The 16,960-nt window shown below is 36.7% G+C and overlaps 1 protein-coding gene across 1 annotated transcript in view; it reads left to right on the top strand.

The window, feature by feature from the left end:
• adgrb2 (adhesion G protein-coupled receptor B2) overlaps positions 1–16,960 on the top strand; it is a gene marked incomplete at its 5' end in the record, with an annotated part of 133,142 nt that overhangs the window by 34,378 nt on the left and 81,804 nt on the right. Inside the window, 4 exons of the mRNA XM_079442574.1 lie at positions 53–199; positions 6,189–6,264; positions 8,633–8,735; positions 11,331–11,374. Of these exons, the coding sequence (XP_079298700.1) occupies positions 53–199; positions 6,189–6,264; positions 8,633–8,735; positions 11,331–11,374 (370 nt within the window). The remainder of the gene's footprint in view (positions 1–52; positions 200–6,188; positions 6,265–8,632; positions 8,736–11,330; positions 11,375–16,960) is intronic.

Below are 16,960 nucleotides of genomic sequence, written 5' to 3'. Positions count from 1 at the left end.
TTAATATTTGAACTTTCAAGCCTGTTAATCTGTCTTTCTCTGGTTCTGTCAGTAATCACCATTCAGCGAGAACCAGTTTCGGCCGTTTCCAGTGACATCAACTTCCCCATGAAGGGGAGGAGAGGAATGAAAGACTGGGCACGTTCTGCAGACGACAAACTCTTCATCCCCAAAGAAGTCTTCACCCTGTCCTCTGATGGTAAGTGATATAGAATGTGTTGGGTTAGTGCATGTTGAGCGATAGTGATCTTGCAGGTTTGATTTCAACTTGAAACATTTTCTAATCTTGCCACTGTCTTACTGTTTTAACGAGAAAGAGGCAAAGAGGGTTAGTTATGCCTAAATGTGATATGTACAATGTGTAAATATGCAGTATTGTTTGGGTTGTGTTTTCAATTATAATGTTGTTTTTTGTGGTAGCCGAATGTGAGTTGCATTGCATCTCTGCGTGCTGCTCCATCATTGTAATTAATGAGATCCTTTGGTATCAGCAGTGGCTCTGAGTGTCCCGTCAGGGTTCATGTGTACAGCTCTTGTGTCCTAGCATGTTATATGACTCTCTTCTCTGTCACATTTAAGGGTTTTAAACATCTTTCTCCTGTTTTTTTTCCCCCATCCCTCCTAGAACATGTACACACTGCCAAGTTCTGAGCATTGCAGCCTCATTTAAATGCGGGAATGAGTCACCTAAATCAGTGATGCTCAACAGACATTACATTGGATGTCTAGCAGTGACCAAATACAGTTTCAAAATTGTTTGAATTGTTAAATTGAGTTTTGATGATTCCATGCTCTTGGCAGCCAACTATTCACTGCACACAATCCATTATGGTTAGCACAGACTATTTTCTTATTGATCGCACCCATATTTATGTAGTCTGGATTATATTTTATTTTGCCTTGTATAGTTTTGTTTGGAGGATAAAAGAATGTCACAGTCACACAGCCTGTCCATCTGTGTAAATCTTCTACAGTATGACAGACACAACTTGTGCTAGGAGATTTAATTTGAGAAACTTTAACGTCAACAACAAAAGATATTGGAAATGGAAACATTTCTTTTAAAAATCGAGAATCTTAAAGGGATAGAAATGTTGTCATTTATTCACCCTCATGTTGTTTCAAACCTGCATGAGTTTCTGATAACACTTTAAAATAGGGAGCACTTATTCTCTATTAATTATGACTTTTCCCTCAATAAATTCCTAATTTGCTGCTTATTAATAGTTAGTAAGGTGTTAAGTTTAGGTTTTGGGTAAGATTAGGGATGTAGAATAAGGCATTAATATGTGCTTAATTTGCACTAATAAATGGCAAATATTCTAGTAATATGCATGCTAATAAGCAAGTAGTGAAGAGACCCTAAAATAAAGTGTTACAGAGTTTCTTTCTTATGTAGAACACAAAAGATGTTTAGAAGAATGCTGGTAGTCAAACAGTTGATGGTCCCCGTTGACTTCCATGGTATTTCTTTCCCTACTATGGAAGTCAATTGGGACCAAAAACTGTTTGGTTCTTCAAAATATCTTATGTTGTGTTTTACATAAGAAACTTATACAAATTTATACACAAAACTTTCTGTTAATTTATTTTGTGATCTAGACTATACATAATAATATGGCTATTTATTATTGTTAGCTCGCTAAATAGCATTAAGCATTTTATTTTCTATCAGAACGGACCTGGCTGCAAATTTTGAGTCAAAATTGTACCTGAATTCACTTGAAGTTAAGGAATGGGACTAAAATAAATGCTTTCCTCCTCTTTACCTCGTATTATTACCAATATCACTTTTGCAATCACGCTCAAAAATTTTGCAAGAAAATACAAAAGCCAAGTTTTTGCAAGCGAACACAAAACTAATATTGAAATTAAACTAATTTATTCTCCCATCTCATATTTTGTTTCTGTATTTCTTTATACAGTAAGACCATCCTTTTGTTAGCATGATTTGAGCAAATTCTATAGCTCCATTGTCTTTAGATTTTATTGCTGATTTGCCATTTGCTATTCAAACATTGTTCCTCATTCAAGTAGATAGGAGCTGTAATTATATGCCCATTTCCTACAATGAAATTAGCTACCAAAATGGCCGTTAATTGTTGTTTTCTGTGTCTTCTGGTCAGATTAACTCCCATTCTCAGATAAATAACCAAACTCTGTGTATACAATACTGAGCAGCATTAAGCTGTGGGTATGTACAGTCGTGACTGCAGAGAATAACTGAATTCAATCAGTCAGTGGTTTGGGAAGTGACAAAGAACACGGCTGAGAGAATAGGAAGAATAAATGGGCCAATGAAATCATAGTGATCTGCCAGCATGACAGGCACTCAGTCCTCAGACTTCTAAAGATAGGGGGGAAACGATAGATATTCTGCCGTAGAGAATGAAAACACAGGATGTGGGCAGGGAAGAGCTGGTTTGAACGCTGAAGAGAGTGCTGAATGAAATGAGAAAGAAACAAACGGACATCAAAGAAATTACCATTATTGCTAGCGTCTCGTCGAGTGTCTCAACAACTCCAGGCTAAACCATTACAGACCTGCCTGCTCGTGGAGGACCGCCCAGCAGGAAATAACAAACACTACCTGTCTCGACACACTCCCCATTCTGCCCACTGCCATCGGAGATAAGATGGCTCCCTGGGCAGAGCTTTGTCTGGAACAGTTTTCTATTGAAAGAAGGAAAGGTTCATCAGGGCCCTTTCTCAAAATAGCATTGTTGAAGTGATAGTTCAGAGAATAGAGGGAAGATAGAAGTCAGGCTCCATTCAGACCAGACCAACATGGCTTGTTGTGTGATTGTCATCCATTAACTCATAGTTTAACATGCAGTCAGAATCGCTGTGGAGCTGATTGACATTTGATTTGCTGAGTCTGATGAGAACTGCAGCATTGCTGGATGAGTCATGGCATTAGTCCTGTGACATCCATGTTCTCAGTGAAGGGACGGTACACACCTCCCTTTATTACTCCTTTGACAGCAAACTGAGCTAAAAGAGTCTGTTTTGTTGGTCTTTTGAGATTTTGGGCATTGAATTAGCCGTGAAACTGTCTGATTTTAGTTATTTTTAGTGCCTGATGGTCCACATTAAACGTAATGTGTCTGTCTGAGGGGATCTTTCAACAACACAATGTTTGGTTTGTTTTCTTCCTTCACTGTGCTAAAGACAAAAAAAAATTATTAAAATATCATCAAGTAATAATATTATTTTTTTTTTTTTTCAATACTGTGTATGTATTATATGTGTCTATGGTAGCTAGCATAGTTTCTGCCCACTATTAATGTTGTGCTGGTATTATTAAAAAAATAAACAAAGCAAAAAGAAACTATAACTGCCTTGTCAGCAAACTATAACATAAGATAACAACATAAAATATGTTGAATTTTTTAAATGAGTAAAACTAATAAAATAGATAAAATATGAATACATAATTAGATTTTATATATATATATATATATATATATATAGAAGTCAGGCCAAAGTTGTCTATGTTTTAGATATAAATATATTTATTTATATATACAGCTCGAATGTTGGGACGTTTTTTAAATTTGAATAAAATGAAAACTAAAAGACTTTCAAATCACAGGAGCAAATATTTTATTCACAATAGAACATAGATAACATAAATGTTTAAACTGAGAAATTTTACAATTTTATGCACAACATGAGCTCATTTCAAATTTGATACCTGCTACAGGTCTCAAAATAGTTGGGACGGGGCATGTTTACCATGGTGTAGCATTTCCTCTTCTTTTCAAAACAGTTTGAAGATGTCTGGGCATCGAGGTTATGAGTTACTGGAGTTTCTTGATTGCCTGATATAGGTTTCCAGCTGCTGAAGAGTTTGTGGTCATCTTTTACGTATTTTTCATTTAATGATGGGCCAAATGTTCTCTGATCTGGACTGCAGGCAGGCCAGTTCAGCACCCGGACTCTTCTACTACGAAGCCATGCTGTTGTAATAGGTGCACTATGTGGTTTTGCATTGCCCTGCTGAAATACACGTTGTCTGGAGGGGAGTATATGTTGCTCTAAAACCTTTATATACCTTTCAGTATTCATAGTGCCTTCCAAAACATGCAAGCTGCCCATACCGTATGCACTTATGCACCCCCATACCATCAGAGATGCTGGCTTTTGAACTGAACGCAGATAACACACTGGAAGGTCTCCCTGCTCTTTAGCCCGGAGGACATGGCGTCTGTGATTTCCAACAAGAAATTCGGACTCGTCTGACCATAGAACACTTTTGCACTTTGAAACAGTCCATTTTATATGAGCCTTGGCCCACAGGACACGACGGCGCTTCTGGACCATGTTCACATATGGCTTCCTTTTTGCATAATAGAGCTTTAGTTGGCATCTGCAGATGCAGATTGTGTTTACCAAAAGTGGTTTCTGGAAGTATTCCTGGGCCCATTTAGTAATGTCGTAAAGTAGTTTTCATTTTATTCAAATAATAAAAAAAAAGAATTCGGGTTGTGTGTATAAACACATATTTAATAAACATTCTAAGCTTCTAAAACATAGACAACTTTGGAGAGGTACAAATATATTCTAATGGATTACGTTATTCACTCGTACTTTGTTACAAATGTAGTATTTTGCATCAGAGAGTATGCATATTGTGTTCATTGATTTTAACAAGCTCTATTCAAGCTAAATTATTAAACCTAAAATTTCATAATGTCAGTGGAAATTGCAACAGTGATTCAGCCATGCTTGGCCGAGTTTCTCTTCATGAAATTTGCAGTAAAATCAGAGCCTCTGAAGTGCCTTAGAACAGGGTGCCTCATTTTCCATCTCTGTATGAACTTTGAATAGCTGTGAGGACTTCCAGTGCCACATGAGAACAACAGAGCAATGAAATGTGGACTTTAGGCCCGTTACATCACCAATTACTGTGTCACTTTCACTTTGTGTCCGAAACATGTCCTTCATAAGTGAAATATGATGGCATTTACTCAGGGACGAGTCTCTCTGGAGGCCCACAGTGTTTCGAGGAGAAGAAGAATTGGATGAGAGAGAGGAGGGATAGAGAAGAAAGAGGTTCTTGATAAATAGTGTCTCAGAAAAGAACAGATGATGAGCTTCATGTGGAGGCAAGGCACCCGTGCAGAGGAGAGAACAAAACAAATGATATGAAAAGCACGGAGATGTATGCTGCTGAAACAGGGCTATGGAGCCAGTGGGGAGGAGTGGACAGATGGCCCGGGAACACAATCGGTGGTCATATCTCTATGAATCCCCTCCTTTCTTTGTCTTTTAAATGTCAGGCTTTGTACTGACTCTCTCTAAGAGTTTTCTTAAATACCCTTCCTTTATATTGTGCTTTGTGTTTTAGGTTCCTTCAACTGGAGCTGCATATTATGATCATAAGATTGTTGAGATGTGTGTTTTTCCTTCGTATTTGAATATGAGTATGTGGATCAGTGTCATGATGCTCAGTTCTTTTTTTTATGTCTTATGCATTAATGTACAAAATGTGTGTGTGTGTGTGTGTGTTTGTGAGAGAGAGAGAGTGTGTATTAGATTACAGTAAACACTTAAACTTAAATTAAAAGTTATAAACGTTATATACTGTATTTTGACTTTTACATGTCATATTCTGCTTTGTTTTTGAAGCTGCATATTATGATCATGTGATGTGATGTGTTTTCCCTTCATATTTGATTTTAAGCGTATAGATCAATGATGTGATGTTCATTGTTTGTCTTATGTATTAATTTATTTAAAAATACAAAAGTTAAAATAAAATAAAATATAGATAATAAATGAAATACTTAAACTTATTTGAAAATGCAATTTGCACGTATAATTGTTTTTTTTTTATTTCTGAGTTATTTTTGTAAATTTTAATTAATAATTCCTTAAGTTTTACTGAAGCTTAATTTAATTTAACTTATTTTACTTACTTTTTATTAATTAATTAATTCAATCAGTCATTGAAATTAATACACTCCCTTGTATTCAAAATATAAGTAAAGTATATTATTCCTTGATCATAGTTCTTAAAAAAGAAAGAAAAAAAAAATGAAATATCAGTTGTTTTAAGATTTTTTCATCCTTTTGAAAGATTTTTTCTTCGTTTTGAGGTTCGATTCATTTGGAGTTTTGATCTGGGAAATTCAGAACGTTTCAAGTATTATGTTGACACTTTAACCCTTTCTGTCCCGTAGAATCAGACGACACACCGTATTTTGTCATCGGAGCCATCCTGTACCGCACCCTCGGCCTCATAATGCCCCCACCAAAGTAAGTCCAGTCTATGAGTGTGAACGGATGTGTTCGTGTGTTTTTATACATTTTTTAAAAGCAGTTTCAAGGACACTCATTCTGTTTATCTCCATATGATTGACACCAGCTGGCAGAGACAATGGACAATTATCAAAATTGAAACCGATCCAAAGAATGAAAGTGGAACATCCATTAAGCCTGTTTTTATCTGTATAGAAATGAGCTTATATGACTAAGATGCTTATTTGGAGGTCTTGATCATACCCTTTATATTCTGATGGGAAGTCAGCAGTTCATACTACTTTATACAGGATTAACTGTGGTAATCCGGTAAAGTTTGCCACCCTTTGTAGGCTCATTGTGCTGCCACATCGTCTTCTGCCCTAGTTTTACAACAGAAGTCTAAAATGGACATACAGTGGTATCTATTCCTAGAATACCTCGTATTCCTGCTCCAACTGTTAATCCCATGATGCATGCCATGGATATTCTGATGTTGTGCCCAGGGATGTGGCTCTTAAAACCTCAAATTAGCCATGTTATACAGCCTAAGCCTTATAAAACTGACTCAGCTGTTCTAACGGAGATTGACACTGGGGGACACTAAAAGGTAAAAAAGGCACAAACAGAATTTGTATTTTTATATATATATATATTTTTTTTTTTATAATTCATTTTTGTCCTATGTACTTACTTTTAACTTAACTTATATTTATTTATTATGTAATGCATTTTTTGTTCTATTTTTCTGTGTGCATATGATTTTTTTTCTGTTGTGACAAGTTATAAACAAAATTACAAAAAAATATTTTTTGATGCACCAAAATAAAAACATAATTTTATTAATACATTTTTTTATTCTTGTTCTATATTTCATTTGAAAATTATATCAAAATACTTCAGTAGTCTCATATAGTAGCTCAGGTTTTACAAGGACAGTTTTTACATACATTTTGTTCATATTCATAATGTCACACATCATTTGCGCTTTGAGTGTGGACATACAGAGCACTTATGGAACATAATCACGCCGTGCACAGTTAGGGCAAGCGCGAGGCTACATTTTTAGATATTCCGTGTAACTGTGTTGCCTTTGCCCTCAGTGTAGCTACTACTGAGAGCCTGTCTGTATTGAGAGAGAGGAGATAAGCGTAATTAGGCTGATTCGTGCAGCTGACACTGGGGGGCATGTAGAGAGGTCTCTTCTCCTGCTCAAGCCCTGCTGAGGTCTGTAGTTCACTGTCCAAGCTCTCTGAGCATGTCAGAGCCCTCAACCCTGACAAGGAACACAAGAGCGTGCCGACAGCCGCTGCTTGTGTTTGCTTCTGTCTCTTTCTATTGTGAGCCGTGTTAGAGGCGCCGGTATCCAGGTCATTGCTCCTCAGTGTGGTTGATTGTGACGGAGCTTGTTGAATATGTATAGGATCAAGGCTATTTGTTTGTTTTTGGTCTGCTTTTGCGTTGTGTCTCATTAATTTTCTGCGCAGAGCACACATCCTTGCTCTCGCTGCCCCAGGGGGTGCTAACCTGCCCGATTTGTTTGTGACAGAATGTAACTCCCTGTGACCCAACTCCCACAAGTTTTATCTCTTTCTGTAACACACTCACACACGCACGCACACACACACACACACACACACACACACACATACACCAAAAATAGATGGATTTACTTAGCACAGGACGGTCCAAAATAGCTCTGCCAATGGATTTAAAACACACACACACACACACACACACACACACAGTGGCACTCAGCCATTGTATCATGCTCTGTCATGGATTACCTGCCAAGGTTGTATGCCATTCATAATTCAAATTTGAATTAAGGTGGCATACAGTGTGTGGAACTGTATTCCGAATTTAAGAAAGTACAATTATGAAATTAAAAGAAATTAACTGCTGTAAGTGTACATTATTATTCTAACCAATATTTGAAATGCCACCAATAGAGTTTTGTATTTAATTGATTTGTGTATTTGTTTTTGTTTGTTTACACTGTTTTATTTAATAAATCAACAACAAATTTAATAAAAAAAACAATATTGCTTGAATATTGTCAATATTGAACTAATGTCAAATCAGTTGAGAAAAGTGTCTGGGAATTAATATGCAGAATTATAATAAATTCAAAATGGAATTTTTGTCACATAATTTGTCGACTAATAAATGTTCTATGTTCTGTGACTGTGTTGAATTTATTTGAATAGCAGTTTGAATTTTGTTTCAATTCAAATTCCAATTGAACATTCTGTGCGCTGTGGCCAATTCAATCTTGAAGGGAGCCAGTTCTTAAATTCTGAATGTTGCCCAGCCTTGATACTATTGGTAGATGTGAAATGTAGTCAGTTTTGGATCTAACTCGCTCTATGTTCCTTCCTCACAGAGATCCATTCGTGATCAGCTCGAAGATTCTGACTGTGACGGTACGTCCTTTACCCAAGCCCACCGAGCCCTTGGTATCAGTGGAACTCGCCCCTTTGCTCAATGTAAGTACTTTATACTTTCTTACTTTATACAATTATACTTTATACTGTTGTTGTTGAAAGTTTTTTTCTGCTCAGCAAAGCTGCGTTTATGTAATCAAAATGCAGTAAAGAGAGTAATACTGTGAAATATGAATACAATGCTAATAAATAAGGGTTCTCTATTTTAATAAAGTTTTAAAATGTAATTTATTCCTGAAATTGACAAAGCTGAATTTTAAGCAGCCATTACTCCAGACTTCAGTGTCACATGTTCCTTCGGAAATTATTTTAAGATGCTGATTTGGTGCTTTATATATATTCTTATACAGTATATTCTTCTTATATATTTCCCCTTTTGATTGTAACTGTAGTTATGATCTATAACCGAAGCACATTCACTCATGTTGACAAATTCCTCAGATGCAATGAGTACAGATTTCTAGTACAGTAAGTCTGTTTGAACACCATAATCAGGCACGAAATACAGTCCCTCTATTACCCTCTATTAATAATCCTCTGTTATGAATAGAAAATCTTTAACAATCCCTAAATACGCAGGACATAAAATACTGCACATAAAGGCTCTCAATATTTTATGTGGGAAAAAATGTAATAAAAATACACCCGCGAGGATTTATGCAAAAAGAGAAACCTGCAGATTGGATTGTGCATCACTGCAGATATCAGCAGCGCAGAGAACACTGCCATTGTGATAGTCCCCTAGTCGTCATGGCAACCTTTACCTGCTATCTCCTTCATAGAGGTGTGAGTTTTCGGAATGTGGGAGTGGACGTAACTCATGAATGTTTTCTATGCGCACGCCCCCTCTCGTACCGAGGTCGTGCCCTGCTAAGCCGTGGTCCTGGGTGAGACCCATCTGCGTACGAAAGACCTTGGAAGGGGTCAGTGTCCAGATTGTCCAGCAGAGCCTCGGCCGCAGATGTTTGGGACAGGGAAGGGGGGATCTGAGACTGTGTGTTGGCACTTGTCCTCTCTGTGTGGACAGCTGCTCTGAGCCATCCTGACCCCCAGAGGCTGCTGGGAAATGGAGGTGGTGCACTCCAGCTGTGTCACTGGCCGGCGATCCTCCCCATTCATCAGTCTTAACACGGGCTTACTGGCATCTACACCAGTTATTGATCACTGATGTCCAAACGCGTCCGGCTGTCAGTTTCAAATTGAAATGATGTATTCAAGTGCATGTTTTGTTGGTTTTGTTTACCACCTGCGATGACAAAATGGCTCCAGTCATTTGTTCTCATTATAAATGAGAGTACCAATGCCATCTGTCTGTGGTGCTGATAAGTACATTTGAGCCAATCAAATGGCATGAGTCCATACTGGACACTTAAAACTGGCCTTAGCAAACATATCACAATTATCGAACATCTGCGTTGAGTGTTTCTGGACTGATCAGACTGCTATTCTGTCCTGAAAGCCACTGGAGTGGACTGTGTCACCATCTGTCATTCAAACACTTATTACTTTGTGCCAACTGTCAAAATGTGATTCAATCATTTGATCCAATCCAGTATGTGGCGTTGTTTAACCACTTGGGGGCAATGAAATGTTTTAAAATCCTGTATAGCGTCTGTATCATGCTGAATCCATCTTCATTGGAAGTATACAACCTCACTGAGACCATATAACAAGATATAATTGCCCTCTGATTCTGGAAGCCCTATTGGGAGTCTGTTGTACCCCCTGAAGGTCAGAGGTGATCATTGTTCAGGTCATAAGATCCCATGTGGGATTCCTCCTCCTGAAAAGACATAATAGGCATAACTTGAGCTGAAACAGATTAGTCAATTATAGCAGTTGATTCGCTGATGAATCAATAATGAGCTGTTTATTCAGCCATGCACCACTGAACCCTGATTAGAGCCTCACACTGGGCATAAAGTGAGGACATCATGGCAGACTCTCACAAATCAATGAATCAAGAATAAGTCGTCTTTTTTTTTATGATTCATCTAGTCTACACTCTGGGCTCAAGAGAAAGGTTTACTTCCTATGTATGTATGTATGTATATATGTGTGTGTGTATGTATATATATATTATTACAATTTAAAATAACTGTTTATATTTGTGTATCAGCCTTCATGAAACATTTATTTTCAATCCTAACCCAAAACTTTTTATTTTTATTAATACTTAAAAATACTATTTTTGTTTATTGTTTAATAATTTAAGAATAATTGTAATAAAAATGTATAATTTAGCACACACTTAACCACCCCCCCCCCCCAAAAAAAATATATATATATATTTGCTTAAAACATATAAATAGATGTATAGTAGTTAACACATCAATAAACCAAATCACATAAATATGGTACACACTTTTCCAAAGCTAAACATTTCACAAAAAGTTATAAATACATATGTTTCAAATAAATGGCCAGCGTTGTGTGTTTGCAGATGCCACCTGGTTTGATTATGTTGTTAAATAAATCGATGAAATTCACATATGTTCTCCCGCACTTCATCTCCCTTCATACAGACACAAATGCATACAGTATATTATTCCTTTCTACTGTTCTGCGATGCGACACTAATCGTTTTGTCTTTTTTGGAGTCGTTCCTAACTTTTACTTTTTTCTTTTTCCTCTCAGGGCACATCGGATCCTCAGTGTGTTGTCTGGGACTACGGAAACCCGTAAGTCACAAATCTGCACCCGACACACACACACACACGCACACACATTACATATTTCAGATCTCATTGTATATTTATTCAACCCAGTTGAGAGCATTTTGACATCAGTGTTTGTATTTGCAGACTCATTAATAATCAGAAGTCTCTGTGATGAAGTCTTTGACACTACATTAATTGAATTAGTGAGCTGAAATTTGCATCATTCTTCTCACCTCATGCGTTAAAGTGAGAATTTGACACCCAATTCCCAGTTTTCAAAACACAATGCCTTCAATCTCATGATCTGATTGTCTTGTGAATCGATCCCATCCAAAAACCTGTCAGCCGTCACAGCAGGAGCTTTATTACCTCATTGTCTTCAAAAATCTAAACAATGTTGCTTTTCCTGAGGGATCTCTGGTTATGAAATTACACGCTGTGTCCTGTCTCTGTAGTAGTTCCCTATGAAGTGAACACAGTCTACAGTTAATTATGCTTTCAGGTTCTCAAAACTACTCCCCCTACTGGCAGAGCTCATAATAAGCATCCCTCAGCCTAGATGTACAAGAACATGTCAAATGTGTCAAACAAAAGTGTTTTTTTTTCTTTTCTTATTTTGACTGCATCTTGATGACGTAATCCTGTCTGTTGATATGCTTTGGTTGCGTCTTTGTGCCTGTTTATTTAGGAGCTTTGAGAGTGCCGCATGTATTCTAGTTCACGCTCTGTTTGTATTTGCGTCGGGAAAACATCTGCGCTCCGAGTCTGTTTATATCAGGGAGGAGCGATACAAAAGAGTTTTTGAAGCATCACAAATAAGGTGAGAGAGAAAAGGACAAAGAGACGCGAGGCAGAGAGACACACGTCGCCACTGAAGATACATTCACACTGACAGCGAGTTACAGTCATTCATTGACAATGAGTGAAAGAGACTGCTGGTGAAGTTTGACCTTCGGCAACTTTGGTCACCAACTAGACACCTTGAGAGTGAGCGACACAGCTAAACGAAGCTAAATCGTTGCGTTTTGTCATCAATGAAGCTGTCTCCGCTGCAGACTTTATGATTTTGATGGCAGCTGTGTGTGAAACACCTGTGGAAACGCTAGAATCTCATGTGTCTTGTGTGCTTGGCTGCGCCAGTATTTCCTTTTGTGTAACTCCCCACTGGCACAGCACACCTCACGCATCATTAATACGCACCGGGAGGTGGTCGGCACAGCAACAGGCAGACCTGACTAGACAGGAGAATGGCGGGCGGTAATTACTGAAGCAGAAAAACCCTTCTATCTGCAGGCCGCAAAGTCAATTAACGCAAAACCTGATTACCTCTCCCACCAAATTACATTCCAAATCATTCCGAGATGAATGCGCTAGTGTGATTAAAAAGCGGCGAGATATAGAGATTTTTATCGTTATTATAAACCCAAACATGGCGAAATCACTCCTAAAGCCTATCCGGTGGATTCATTGCCCTTTATTCATTATCAGACGCTTGAAGGGGGAGATTGATACTGTACTGTATAGAAGAGAAAATTACAGGCTTTGGACTTCATAGGGGTGTTTTTTTGTCTTTCAGTATAGATCTGTTTGTGTTGGCGCTGCTTTTTTCCTTATGCAATTATCTGTTCATTTACACAATTCCCAGCATCAGACTTTTTCAAGATTACGATCATCTTTCTCTCGCCTTCTCTTTTATTTTTGTCTCCTGTACCACAATAGAATGATTTCTAATTTCTTCCAGCTCACTGTAGTTATTGCACTTTGCCTGTGCATAATCAAGTGAAAATTGTGCAGTCTGCTTTTTTTCCGTGAATTCATATTTCAAAGCAACCATTACTCTCTGACACAGGTTCAATTTCCACGATTAGCTGAAGTGTGTCAGCAGAGAATTGTTCTTAATATTTGCATGTCTTTACATGTACTTTACCCTTCGTGTTCTGTTGAAATTGACTCTATGGGTTTTATGTTTGGGGTCCCAGACAATGGAGATATGAGCAAAAATAATAGCAATTTCAAAATGATTTTACCTTTTTTTTTTTTTTTTAAGTTTCTTTGGCACAATTAGGCTATGTAATGGTACTGCCATCTGTTTTACCATAAAGTAGACATGCATTAAAAACCTGTGGTATCAGGTGTGTGTGTGTGTGTGTGTGTCTTAATATGTATGTAAAAAAAAAAACAGTTTGTGTAAGATTATGAAAAGTCAAAAAGTATCATCCTGAAAGAATTTGACAATTTTAAGTATATTTGTTAAGCTGTAAAAAATGGTCCTGGGGTCTCTGAGACCCCAAACATCATGAGGATAAAAGATATGCCCAGTGAGTGATTCCAGATATTTGTAAAACTTTAAAAAAGTTTAAAAGTAAAATCTTACTTTGGACATTTCCTGGTGACTCTGCATTTTTATTATTACATTTATTCATTCACAAAAGTTTTTTTGAGGGCAAAGTCTTCAAAAACAACTCTGAGAGCTTGGAGAACTTACAGAGAGGGGGAAAAAGCCTGCATGAACTTTGCACTGTGCATGGCTTATAATCATAAATGATCTTTTATGTACAGAATGACCTTACCAGAGTTTCATTTTTAATGTTTTATTTTCTTTCTTCCAAAGCTCACAACTGCCTGGGCTTTACTCTTGTACAATCACATTAAATCACATTTAATCCCTCCAACCAAATCTAAACATCCATGGGGCCATTTTAATCACGGCTGGCAAAAAAAAAAAAAAAAAAGCATGGCGCTAAGCAACAAATTGCTTTTGATTATGATAACGTAATGGATGTACTATATGAATGTGTGCACAGTGGCTGAGTAATGCTTCCACAGAAGTGCGGTCATGCAGCTGTGGCATGTGTGAAGGGATGCAGGGGCCTATCAGAATCAGTCCGCACTATATTTGTTACCAGTTCATTTATTTTGAGTGAAGCTGTGTGGAATTTGTTTGCATGTGGAGGATCAAATTGCATGCCGTTAGGACATGTGCTGCTGATGTTTGTGAACAGAGAGTGTTGATGTTACATGGGCTTATGGGTATTGATGTTGTTCAGAAATGGTCTTTGCTCATTTGCCTAGTGGGGCAAACATGGTTTGTCATTTATTAGCTCTGTCTGGTTGACTGACACCTCTAAGCAGTTATAAGAAAGTGGGAGCAGATTATATGGGGTTTTTCAGAGCATAGATATATTTAGGGTTGGAAAGATTTCAAGACTTGTGCTTGTTGAAGATGTATTTATTTGATTACAAATATTGTGAAGTACTATTACAATTTAAAATAGCTGTTTTATATTTAAACATTTTTAAAAGTCATTTACTTTCTGAATTTTCTGAATTACTTCTGAATTTTCAGCAGCCATTACTCCAGTCTTCAGTGTCACATGATCCTTCAGAAATCATTATTAATATGTTGATTTGGTGCTGAAGAAACATTCCTTCTTGGATATGAATGTTGAAAAGAAATGTGCTGCTTAATATTTTTGTGGAAAAGATGATACTTTTTTCAGGATTATTTGATAATAGCCATGAGAGACATCAAACTAACACAGTGTAGGAATTAAGTTGCCATTGACAACGGTCAAATGTACAGATTACAGGCCACTCCACAAGATATTTGATGGCAGAATGTTACTATTGACCAATCAGAATCCAGAGATTCCAGAGAGATGTGTAATAAAATATGTTAACAAAGTCAAACACATATTCACACAATTTGCTAAAGTAATTGCCAATCTGTTAATTACCCCTCTTACTCTTTCTCTCCTCTCCGTGCATCGCTGTGTTTTGCTTCCTGACCTTCGTTTGGAGTGCAACTGGTCTCAGCATGCTTTCTTTCATCTTAATGCCACCTTTCCTTCCAGCTGTCTTACCTCCCCCTGATCTCCCTCCCTTGGCTCTCCTTTCCTCCATTTCTCTTCCCCATGGCCTTGAAGTTCTCTTCTTCACTCTGGGGCGATTTTGCCTTTATTCGCCTGTTCCCTGTCCTGTTTCATCTGTTGAATCAACCTGGTTCTCTCTCCTTCTCTATTGCTGTTACTCTTTGTTGTTCTTTCTCTCTCTGTCTTTCTTCCAGTCCCTCTTTCTGTCTCTGTCTCTCTCTTTATCAGCTGTGGTGCTTGTTAATTGCCAGCAGGTTATGGTGCCCTTTTCAGTACTGTAGGAAGCCTTTGGTAGCTCCCCATGAAAAGGACAGAGCTTTTAGCACTTCACATGAGATGAGGAGCATGTGTCCCCAAACACACACACACACACACGCACACACACACACACACACACACACACACACACACACACACACACACACACACACACACACATACACACACACACTTCTGTCCTAAATGTCTAATATCAGAGTAGTTTACATTACATTTACATGTAATATTTAGCAGATGCTTTTATGCAAAACAACTTACAAATTAGGACAAGACAAAAAAAAAAGAGCAACATATCAGTGATGTGACAAGTCTCGGTTAGCCTAACACAGTACACATAGGATGTTTATATATATATATATATATATATATATATTACCAAACACCAGTGACTTGTATAGACACTATAAGGACAAAAGTGTTGGGACACCCCCTTTTTAGAACAGAAACATAATTCACGTATTTAAAAATTGTATTTCCATCTGAACCTTGCCTTATACACAGAGGCACTGTCATGTTAGAATAGAAAAGGGTTCTGTCCAAACTGTTGCTATAAAATTCGAAGCACACAATTCCCTAGAATATCATTATATGCTTAAACATTAAGATTTGTACGCATAGAAATTACTAAAGTAGTCAAACATGTTCATTAGAAGGGGGTGACCCAATACTTTTGGCAATGTGTGTGTGTATATATATATATATATATATATATATGTATATGTATATGTATATGTATATGTGTGTATATATATATATATATATATATATATATATATATATATCATTTTTTTTAAATAATAAAAAGTAAATAGAGCATTTTGAATAGAGCTAGTTTTAGATGTTAGTGTTAGAAGTTATTATTTTTTAATAATAATTAAAATAAAACAAGAAGAATAGTAAAATAATAGAAAACACTAGTACTTTCCACAAATAGAGTACAAAACAGAGCATGTATTCTTTCTTTCTTTCTTTCTTTCTTTCTTTCTTGCTTTCTTTCTTTCTTTCTTTCTTTAATATTTATTAACTTTCAGAAAATGAAACTTTCAACCCCCAGATAAACTTTTTTTTTTTATATTTGTAAAATGGATAAAATAAATTATGACGTCTAAAAACTGGCTGAAACATGCATTTGTTTGTAAGAATTTGTACACCAAAACACAAATTTATAATAAATGTATTTTTTTATTTATTTTTTTTAAGAAATGCCTTATGCTTACCCAGGCTATTTACAGTATTTAATTAAAAAGTTATATTATGTAACATTATTATGGTTCAAAATAACATTTTAACATGGTAGGTAGTTAACAAGAAAAGATTTGAAATATACTTTTAGAATAGTGTATTTTTATTTTTTTGGTAAAAGTCTTTGTCCTCCTTTCTGGCAGTTTATTGCATCCCTGCTAAAAAAAAAAAAAAAACAGATTTCTTTTCAATCAATTATCTTCTTTAATCAACA

Source organism: Barbus barbus, assembly GCF_936440315.1.
Source record: "Barbus barbus genome assembly, chromosome: 19".
Taxonomy (NCBI): Eukaryota; Metazoa; Chordata; class Actinopteri; order Cypriniformes; family Cyprinidae; genus Barbus; species Barbus barbus.
The sequence above is the reverse complement of the archived record's forward strand: the minus strand, read 5'-3'. Positions and strand labels throughout refer to the sequence as shown.